This window comes from Orcinus orca, chromosome 2 (assembly GCF_937001465.1).
Source record: "Orcinus orca chromosome 2, mOrcOrc1.1, whole genome shotgun sequence".
Classification (NCBI taxonomy): Eukaryota; Metazoa; Chordata; class Mammalia; order Artiodactyla; family Delphinidae; genus Orcinus; species Orcinus orca.
In genome coordinates, this window is record NC_064560.1 from 82704054 (window position 1) to 82714912 (window position 10859).

The window sequence follows — 10859 nt, forward strand, 5'->3', positions numbered from 1 at the left end:
GCTGACATTTGCCTGAGATGATAAACATGAAGTCCTCTGGGGGAGGGGGGTTACACAGCTACAGCATGGCAAAGGCCTGGCTGGCCTGGCCCCAGCTCCTGCAGAGAAGACCTGGGCATTGATGTTGGCCACGAGCTCGTGAGTCAGCAGAGTAGGGTGGTTGCTAAACCCACTTGGAGGAGGTTAGGCTGCATTAGGGGAATGATCACACCGGATCTTGGGAAGGACCCATCTGTTGAACAATCCCAGCCTTGCAGGACAGCAGTGAGGATTAAAGGAGGTTGGTGTGTGAAGTGCCGAACCTGCAGTCTGGAGCATTGAAGGGCACAGTAAACGCTAGCTCCCTCCTCCCTACTCCTCCCCCCATCTTGGTCTCATCTAGAGCCCACAGTGAAAGCTTCAGAGTGGAGAGGCTGGAAAACTGGGGAGGGGTGAAAAATGGACAGGGGTTTCTCAGGAGAAGAGAATTCTCAGGAGGGATGTGAGGGCTTTTTAAGTGCTGGAAGTTCTGTCATACAGACTGTGAGTAGAAATCGGCTTAGCCTTGGTACCTGTGGGGGCAGGATCTGCAAGGCTTCACATAGCAGGCTCTTCCTGAGGAGACAGAGACTGGCTGCTTGACCAAGGAGTGGACGTCCCTAGGAGGCCCTGACTGTGCTCCTTGGAGGTAGAGGGTCAGGCACACTGACCATGTTGAGCACAGATGAACCTGATTATTATTATTTTTTTAACATCTTTATTGGAGTATAATTACTTTACAATGGTGTGTTAGTTTCTGCTTTACAACAAAATGAATCAGTTATATATATACATATGTGCCCATATCTCTTCCCTCTTGCGTCTCCATCCCTCCCACCCTCCCTATCCCGCCCCTCCAGGCGGTCACAAAGCACCGAGCTGATATCCCTGTGCTATGCGGCTGCTTCCCACTAGCTATCTACCTTACATTTGGTAGTGTACATATGTCCATGCCTCTCTCTCGCTTTGTCACTGCTCACTCTTCCCCCTCCCCATATCCTCAAGTCCATTCTCTACTAGGTCTGTGTCTTTATTCCTGTCTTACCCCTAGGCTCTTCATGACATTTTTTTCCTTAAATTCCATATATATGTGTTAGCCTACGGTATTTGTCTCTCTCTTTCTGACTTACTTCACTCTGTATGACACACTCTAGGTCTACCCACCTCATTACAAATAGTTCAGTTTCATTTCTTTTTATGGCTGAGTAATATTCCATTGTATATATGTGCCACATCTTCTTTATCCATTCATCCGATGATGGACACTTAGGTTGCTTCCATCTCTGGGCTATTGTAAATAGAGCTGCAATGAACATTTTGGTACATGACTCTTTTTGAATTATGGTTTTCTCAGGGTATATGCCCAGTAGTGAGATTGCTGGGTCATATGGTAGTTCTATTTGTAGTTTTTTAAGGAACCTCCATACTGTTCTCCACAGTGGCTGTATCAATTTACATTCCCACCAACAGTGCAAGAGTGTTCCCTTTTCTCCACACCCTCTCCAGCATTTATTGTTTCTAGATTTTTTGATGATGGCCATTCTGACTGGTGTGAGATGATATCTATCTCATTGTAGTTTTGATTTGCATTTCTCTAATGATTAATGATGTTCAGCATTCTTTCATGTGTTTGTTGGCAGTCTGTATATCTTCTTTGGAGAAATGTCTATTTAGGTCTTCTGCCCATTTTTGGACTGGGTTGTTTGTTTTTTTGTTATTAAGCTGCATGAGCTGCTTATAAATTTTGGAGATTAATCCTTTGTCAGTTGCTTCATTTGCAAATATTTTCTCCCATTCTGAGGGCTGTCTTTTGGTCTTGTTTATGGTTTCCTTTGCTGTGCAAAAGCTTTGAAGTTTCATTAGGTCCCATTTGTTTATTTTTGTTTCTATTTCCATTTCTCTAGGAGATGGGTCAGAAAGGATCTTGCTGTGATTTATGTCATAGAGTGTCCTGCCTATGTTTTCCTCTAAGAGTTTGATAGTTTCTGGCCTTATATTTAGGTCTTTAATCCATTTTGATCTTATTTTTGTGTATGGTGTTAGGGAGTGATCTAATTTCATACTTTTACATGTACCTGTCCAGTTTTCCCAGCCCCACTTATTGAAGAGGCTGTCTTTTCTCCATTGTATATTCTTGCCTCCTTTATCAAAGATAAGGTGACCATATGTGCGTGGGTTTATCTCTGGGCTTTCTATCCTGTTCCATTGATCTATCTTTCTGTTTTAGTGCCGGTACCATACTGTCTTGATTACTGTAGATTTGTAGTATAGTCTGAAGTCAGGGAGCCTGATTCCTCCAGCTCTGTTTTCCGTTCTCAAGATTGCTTTGGCTATTCGGGGTCTTTTGTGTTTCCATACAAATTGTGAAATTTTTTGTTCTAGTTCTGTGAAAAATGCCAGTGGTAGTTTGATAGGGATTGCATTGAATCTGTAGATTGCTTTGGGTAGTAGAGTCATTTTCACAATGTTGATTCTTCCAATCCAAGAACATGGTATATCTCTCCATCTATTTGTATTGTCTTTAATTTCTTTCATCAGTGTCTTGTAATTTTCTGCATACAGGTCTTTTGTCTCCTTACGTAGGTTTATTCCTAGATATTTTATTCTTTTTGTTGAAATGGTAAATGGGAGTGTTTTCTTGATTTCACTTTCAGATGTTTCATCATTAGTGTATAGGAATGCCAGAGATTTCTGTGCATTAATTTTGTATCCTGCCACTTTACCAAATTCATTGATTAGCTCTAGTAGTTTTCTGGTAGCATCTTTAGGGTTCTCTATGTATAGGATCATGTCACCTGCAAACAGTGACAGCTTTACTTCTTCTTTTCTGATTTGGATTCCTTTTATTTCCTTTTCTTCTCTGATTGCTGTGGCTAAAACTTCCAAAACTATGTTGAATAAGAGTGGTGAGAGTGGGCAACCTTGTCTTGTTCCTGATCTTAGTGGAAATGCTTTCAGTTTTTCACCATTGAGGACGATGTTGGCTGTGGGTTTGTCATATATGGCCTTTATTATGTTGAGGAAAGTTCCCTCTATGCCTACTTTCTGCAGGGTTTTTATCATAAATGGGTGTTGAATTTTGTCGAAAGCTTTCTCTGCATGTATTGAGATGATCATATGTTTCTTCTCCTTCAGTTTGTTAGTATGGTGTGTCACGTTGATTGATTTGCGTATATTGAAGAATCCTTGCATTCCTGGAATAAACCACACTTGATCATGGTGTATGATCCGTTTAATGTGCTGTAGGATTCTGTTTGCTAGTATTTTGTTGAGGATTTTTGCATCTATGTTCATCAGTGATATGACCCTGATTATTAGAGCTGCTCAACAAAGAGGTAGGAGTCCCCTTCCCTGAGGTGCACAGGCCCTGGTGGGGAGAGCCCCCCGTCAGGCAGGTGTTGAGGTGATTCCTGCACTGGGGGTTCGGGACACAGCTCAGATGCCTCCGGTCCCTTCCCACTCTGCTCTGACTCCACCTCTTGGAACTTCAGGGCTGGCAGAGGGGTCGGGAGCCAGCTGTCGCAATCTCTAAGAGCCCCGCTGGCCCCCTCGTGGTACAGATAAAGAAACTGAGGCCCAGAGAGGGGCTGTGACGTGCCCAGGTTCCCATGGTGGGCGCAAGAGCCCAGGCTCTGGGTTTTTCTCATTCACTCCAGGCCACCTCCTGAGAGTGGCCCCTTTGGGATTCATGGGTCTGTGGATACTTTAGCTGAGTTCATTGTCCTGCCCATGTCACATGGCCCTATACAGCCCCATCACAGGTGCCTGCTGCCACGGCCTCAGGATAAAACCAAGATAAGAGACCAGAACCTTCCACCTCCCACTACCCAGGGTGGCCTGCAGGGCTAGACAGCATTTACAACATAAATTATGAAGGACCATGGAGAAGAGTGTTGCTGTCTGATTCTGAGGGAGTGTTGCTGGTTGATCCTGAAGCAGGGCCTGGAGCCAGCCTGGGGCCCCTCCCTCAGCTCAGACATTAGTGAAAAAAACACCTTTTTTCATTTAAAAAAGAATGAAATGACCACAGGCATTTAACGATCAAAAGAGGCCAAAAAAGCTTTTAAGAGCCAGGTTGCTGTGTGTGCTGCCACCTTGTCTCCCAGTGTCAGGGCAGACTGGCTTCTGCAGCCATCTCAGGTGTGCCCAGGAAGGTGGCCACAGAAAGCATCAGGCCCGATCACCTGCAGACCATGGCTTCTTGGGGTGTGGACCCCAGTCCTTCCCTTCTGCCCCATCAGGCACCACCCAGCCTCCCTCAGGGCCTGTCTTCCTCACCCGGGCACTGTGGTCTCTGTTCTCCTGTCTTAAAGTCTGACACCTTCCCAGCCACTCTCCCCACAACTTTGGGAGTGACTCGCACCTGACCATGTTCACACTTTCCGGTGGCTCCTCACTGTACTTTAGGCAAAGCTAAGCTCCTTAGGATGGCTTTTGGGGTCTCCTGTCATCTGCTTTTCCTCCTATGGGCAGGCCTCTCTGTGAAGTTCTCACCTCTCCTCTCTCCATTCCTTCCCCACCCCTTCAGGAAAATGAACCAACATTTCTTTGAGACCCTGTTCCCTTACCATCTCTCTTGACCTGGACAGCTTTACACCTTCTCATTTGTTATTCATTCAATAACTGTTTAGTGAGCACTTACCATGTGCTGGGAACAGTGTAGCGGGTGGGCATGCCCAGCGCCCATGTCCATTCCTGTACAGCGTGGAAGCCCGAGGGGGCTATCGCCGATGATCAGCACCTGGCTGTGTGTGGCTGCAAATGGGGCTCTGAGGCTTTTGCACTGAGGACAGCATTCCCGGTGACCCTGAGAACCTCAGATGGATTCAGAGACTCAGGACATCCAGGCAGGGAAGGCCCTGAGGAACTACTTCCACACCCCTTATCTCAGAGAGGGGGAAACTGAAGACAGAGAAGGAAAGGGCCTGTTCATATCACACAGCAAGCTGGAGATGCTCCCTGATACCCAGTCCAGCCCAGCCCTGGGGCAGATGAGACATGCAGTCCCCCACGGAGGATCAAAGCGTCAGAGAGCTTGTGGGAGACAAGTGCCTACCTCCCCTCGTGGTAATGGGGGTAGGGGCAGGAATACTGGGGGAGGAGCGTGAACTGGCCACAGCCCCTGCCTCTTGGACTCTCTGGCTTACCATCACACTCACCCTTCTCTTCCCCACCTCCATAGAAGCTGCAGTGAAAGATGACATGAACAGCTACATCAGCCAGTACTACAATGGGCCCAGCAGTGGTAAGTCTGTGTTGGCGGCTGTTCTGCATGTACCAGAACTTCTGTGTGGCCCTGCGCCAGAGGTGACCCTGGCAACCCCTAACATCCAGGCTAGGGACAACTCGACCTGGCTGTCCATCTCCCAGCACCTGTGAACCATAACTGCAGGCAGGGTTCAAGGCTCCCAGCAAACTCTAGTGCTAGAGCTGTGGGTGCTGGGGTGGGAATGCTCTGGGATCGCCAAAGAGAGCTGCGTGGGGGACCCTGGAATGGAAGGGGGCTGGAATCTAGACGTCTAAGTGACCTCAGCGCCTCCCAACCTGAGAACCTTTCAGGATGAGCACGATGGGGGTGAGATAGCAGCGTAATTGGGCTCGAGAAGCAACAGGCATTGGGCATGTCCTTGCTTGATTTATGTTTCATTCTTGCACTTCAGAAAGTCTTAGGGGGACCTAGTGGTTTTCACTTATGGGAAAGGTTGAGTTTAAAAATAATACTCAGTCCTTCAACGTCTTGTTTCTCCTTAGCCAATGTCTTGAATCTTGTAGTTTGGGTTTCACAGCCCTTAAATCCTGGTAAACTCCGTTTTAAGGCTAGACTCCCTCTTCTGTCTCCTAGTACACTCTCCCCACCACTTTAGAGAGAAACCTTGACCACACTACATCCACTATGATTCAGCCCCTTGATACTCCTCACTTAGAGAAAAGACATTTTGAGGTGTCCTCCACCCTCCCCCTACAATGCATCATATAGAGATTAATCAGTCTTCTGAAGGCACAGCTCTGGTCATGTCACTATCACACTGGACCCATTTAAAACTCTGACCCCCTCTGACCATGAAATTCAAATTCCTTGTCATGGCACACCATGCTTTCTGAGTTAGGATGGGCTAGGTTATGCCACAGTGGCAATAACCCCACATTTGTGTGGTTTAAATAAATCAACAAAGGCCCATGGCACACTGGCCAGGGGCTCTGTGCCCAGGCTGTCATCTTTACTCTAGCACCCAGCAGGCAGAACACCTGTCTCCCCTTCCAGAACAGTGTTGACTGCCAGAGCAAAGCACGTCTGGTTTACATAGCTTCTCTGGGAAATGCCACGTGTCAGTTCTTACAGATGATTGGCCAAGTCACGTCACGTGTCCGCACTTGAGTTCAGCAAGATGGGGAGGCATAATCCTCCCTCAGGGCGGTCAGTGAATATTGGAGAACTGGACCGCCTACCAAGACTTCTCCCTGCAAAGCCCGTTCACACTCACTGCCCACCGTCCAGCCCCATTCCTAGACCCGCCCCCATCAGGGCACGCAGAGGTGTGGCAAGGGCGGAGTGTGACCCGCATCCCCTCCTTCCTTGCAGACAGCGGTGTCCCAGAGCCAGCTGTGTGCGTGGTCACCACGGCGGCCATAGACATCCACCAGCCCATCTCCTCTGACCTCTTTTCTGTCGATGTGCCCCTGAAGCTTGGCAGCAATGGTACCTGCGCCAGCGCCACCTCTGAGAGCGCCTCCCGCTCCGTCACCCAGGCACAAAGTGACAGCAGCCAGACGCTGGGCTCCTCCACGGACTGCAGCACTGCCCGCGAGGAGCCGTCCTCTGAGCCTAGCCCCTCCCCTCTGCCACTGCCGCCGCCACCTCAGCAGGAGACGGCAGAGGCCACAGTCCAGGACCTGTTGTCCTCCCTGTCAGAGGACCCCTGCCCATCCCAGAGGGCCTTGGACCCAGCCTCCCTTGCCCGGCCCAGCACAGCGGGCTTGGCCCAAACCAGCCCCGAGCTGGAGCACAGGGTAAGTCTGTTCAACCAGAAGAACCAGGAGGGCTTCACTGTCTTTCAGATCAAGCCTGTCATCCATTTCCAGCCTGCTGCACCTGTGCTGGAGGAGAAGTTCAGATCTTTGGAATCCAAAGAGCAAAAGTTGCACAGGGTCCCTGAAGCCTAGAGCCTCCGGGCAGGCTGGGAGGGAGCAGGGCAGCCAGCCATCTCACGCTCTCCCAGGGCCCTGGAGGCTACCGGGGCCACACAAGGGGCCCAGGAGCCCTCCTGGCCTCCCTCAGGGTGCTGCCTGCCTCCAGGGAGGTGACGCCAGGCCAGGAGGCCACATGCCTCAGACCTCAAAGCCCAGAGCTGGCGCCTCCTCTCACCCTGCTCAGGGGAGGGTGGTGCTCGTGGCTGGGGTTTTTTTAAACCACTTTTACAAAAACCAGCCTGTGGCCCAGCTTCAGCAGGGCAGAGTGCGGGGGCCAGCTCAGCCTCTTCCGTTGCCTTTGTTCCTGATGCCCACCCCGGACCCCCGGGAACAGCACTGTGAGCAGGGGCTATCCAGCCCCACCCCCAAGCCGTCTTTTCCAGGAATCCTGGGTGGAGCCAACACAATCACACACAGACCACCATCTGAGCCTATTTCATTTGTCCTCATTCTCTCATTTAGGCATGAGCATTTCTGAGTCTTTTCAAGACAAATCTAGTTTTCACCTTCACAGGACATAAAGGGATGGATCTGAAGGTGGGTGGGAGGGTTAGGGGGGTGGGGGGACAGCCATTTTCCAATCTTGGCTTTAATAATAAAAACCACCTGCACTGAGACTTCCAGTTGGCAGAGGTGTTCCTTTGGTTGCTAGTCCAAGTGAGGACCCCAGAGTAGCTTGTTTGGGTTCGAGTTGGCCTTGAAAACCAACCCAGGGAGCCCGAACCCCTCTCTGGTGTGCCCGAGGCCTTTATAGAGTGGAAGGAGCCCTGGACCCGGGGAGGGAAGCGCTCACACTGCCTGCCTGTGTGACTGTCAACTAGTACCTTCCCTTCCCTCATCTCCCCACCAAAATGGAGCTCAGAATACTGTGTTCCTTGCTGACAACTCCCAGATGCAGCTCACTGACCCAGGGCTCCATCCCTCAGGGATCTTGAACTTAGCAGGTCCAAAGCTGAGCATGATATCTTGCCCGCAGCCTGCGCCTCCTCCCGGGTTCCCAGCCAGGGCACCACCATCCACCCAGCCATGAACGTGAATGAATGTTGGCTCCCTTCTCATCCCCCACAAGCAGTCAAGGAACGCTGGCCATTCTGCACTCCAAGTCACCTGCCCCAGACCCCATCATCACAGCCTTGCTAAGGCCCAGGCCCAGCTCTGGCTCCACCCCCCTCCAATCAGTGTGTCCCCACCCGGGCTGCTGAGCCTGGTCACTGTCTCCCTTGCTGAAAAGCCTCCAAGGGATTTTATGACCACTATGTTTCATTTTATATGTCCAGAAGAAAAAGGGAAGGGAATTTTTTTCATTTCAAGGGCTCCCATTGCCTCAACTGAGTTTCTTGGTGGGGTCACAACTCCTAAATGAGCTCACTTGCCTGCCCCCTGGCCACCCCTCCCAACCTGCTCTTTCTCTTCTCCCTGTGTGTGCAGGTTGTTCTCACTACTCAAGTGTCTCAGTAGTAGGTCAGGGTGTCCTCCCAGCTCCTGTGGCCCCTTGGACTCACCCTGACAGTGCAGTCAGTGATCCCCTGGTTTGGTCAGCATCTGCATCCCTGCTTGCTTGGTCCTCAAGATCAGGGATCAGGCCCGAGTCCCATTAAAACCCTAGAGCCCTGCGTAAGGCCACAGGCTTGGGCACAGAGTCACTCAGGAAAGATGGCTGAATTGGAAAAAAGGAGGGAAATTACCACATGCAGACAAAGAACACCCTCATGATTTGTGGGGAGATCAGCACTTGTCAAAAAAGATATTAAAGGGGGCAGTGTCCAACCAAGCCGTTTTGGGGTGTAATCTGAGGCATTCCAGTTACAGCTTCCATTACTGAGCACTCTGTAAGGCCTCTACACACTTGGGCTCCTGTAACCTTCTGATGACCCTGTGAGGTGGTAACACGGCCCATTTTACAGGTGTAGCACCCAAGGCTGAGAGGTTTAAGAAACTTCTCTGAGGTCAAACACTAATAAGAGAGGCACTGAAACTGGAGCCCAAATCTGCCTGGCAGTGTGCTAGATGCTAGGACTCCCAAGTTTTAGAGCCTTTGGAAGTAAAGTGATCACTCTTAGGTTTTGTCACATGATGGGCTGGAGGGCATTACCTGATTTACAATCTCTAGGGCAGGAGTCAGCAGGGTCTGTTATTAGCGGTCTGCATCTGCTGGACTAGAAACAGCTACCCTCCTCGGCCAGGCCCAGCTTGCTAAGCTGTGATGCCTTCTTTGCTGACTTCCCGTCACCCCAGCTCATGGGCTAGTGCTGGCTACCCAAACAGGTAAATGAGCCTGTCCTGTGCCAGAGCTGAAACCCAGCTCCTAGCTGGCACCGCCTCTGCCGTGGCCTTCCACTGCAGAGAAAACCACAGGACAGGGAGGAAAGCAATGGGGTAAGATGCTAGGCAAGTGGCCCCTGCTCTCTGCCTCAGTCTCCCCACCTAGAAGACCTCCACTTTTAAAAGCTGGTTTCTTAGGGTATTTACAAATTGCTGTGAGGTGAAATTCTGCCTGAGCACTCACTGTTGCCTTCCTGCTTGAACAGGCAGTAGCAGTGTTAGAACTGCCGCACAAGCAGATGAAGACTGGGGGCAGAGATGCCAAGAGGTGGTCCCGCCTCTCTGAGAACAGAGTCTACAGTCACCGAGTTAGAGGGTGCACACAGACAGAGGAAGCCACTCACCTGAGGACAGGCGCAGGGCAGTCTCTCACAGCCTGAAGTGCAGGAGGTGGAGAGTAAAAGCTTTGGCTTTCACGGTTCCCCCGGGTGCCACAGCCCAGAGTTATGGCTGGCGGGCAGCTGGGGACCGGTGGAGATGGAGCCTGAGCACTCCCTGGGAGGTTTGCAGCTCTGGGAAACAGCTCCCCTTGCTCGTCAACCCATTGAGAGCCCACTCTGGTAATCTTCCAGGAGACAGGAGGGTCTGGTAACAGCTGCTGTCTCCTATAAGCCAACAAGAGGGTGATAACAGTAATGGCTCCCATTTATTCATTTCCTGTTGTGATGGGTGCTCTTTGCAGCGTTCCCTCTTGATCACAGCCTTGCAAACTGGGTGCTGTTTTCCCTGCTTTACAGAGGAGAAAACAGACACAGAATGATTAATTAAATGACTTGCCCAAGGGCATACAGCTAAACTACTGGCAGGATTCAAACCCAGGTCTGTCTAGGTTAGATGCCATGCTGGATATGGTGAAACGAACTGTGGTGTCGTCAGGAGAGCCAGAGAGAGAAATCAGCCTACGTGGCCCCTCAGGCTGGAGGGACCCACCCACCCTCTCTGCAGAGCCCTGTGGCTCCTCCCACAGGGCCAGCCTCTTGGCTCCGCCCTGCCACGAAGCTGGAGAGGAGCCAATCCTGTGGCCAGGGTGCCACCCTGACCTGCCAGACCTGGCAGCGAAGGCAAGGCTGAGAGCCACCAGTACTGGTGGCCAGCCCCCAAGGCAGCTTGGCCAGAGACCTGCAGGCCTGGCTCTAAGTCCACCCAGAACTGGGGAGCTGTAAGACCTTCCCTGAATGACACAACCGGCCCCTCTCCAGTCAGCCCTGGGCAAGTCCTCCAGCCCAAACCTTGGTTTTTCAGATCAAGTCACATAGACTCGGGTTTTTCACAGACCCTGGACAATTAGAGGCTGATGGCCAGGAATTCTCTTTGGCGTGGTGGGTGTTTAT

The 10859-nt window shown here is 50.8% G+C and overlaps 1 protein-coding gene and 1 long non-coding RNA gene across 4 annotated transcripts in view; one reads left to right on the forward strand and one right to left on the reverse strand.

Moving 5' to 3' along the window:
- Nucleotides 1-7821, forward strand: part of TMEM266 (transmembrane protein 266) — a 144161-nt gene extending 136340 nt beyond the window's left edge. For all 3 annotated transcript variants that reach the window (XM_004276351.3, XM_049706610.1, XM_049706609.1), the window contains 2 exons: nucleotides 5201-5263; nucleotides 6599-7821. In XM_004276351.3, coding sequence (XP_004276399.1) covers nucleotides 5201-5263; nucleotides 6599-7179 — 644 coding nt within the window. In that variant the 3' untranslated portion in view covers nucleotides 7180-7821. The remainder of the gene's footprint in view (nucleotides 1-5200; nucleotides 5264-6598) is intronic.
- Nucleotides 7822-8596: 775 nt separating this feature from the next.
- Nucleotides 8597-10224, reverse strand: LOC125963650 (uncharacterized). Its single transcript, XR_007475885.1, has 2 exons — nucleotides 9873-10224; nucleotides 8597-8863 (listed from the first exon to the last, which is right to left on the reverse strand). It is a non-coding gene; the product is annotated as an uncharacterized LOC125963650 (long non-coding RNA).
- Between the last annotated feature and the right edge of the window lie 635 nt (nucleotides 10225-10859).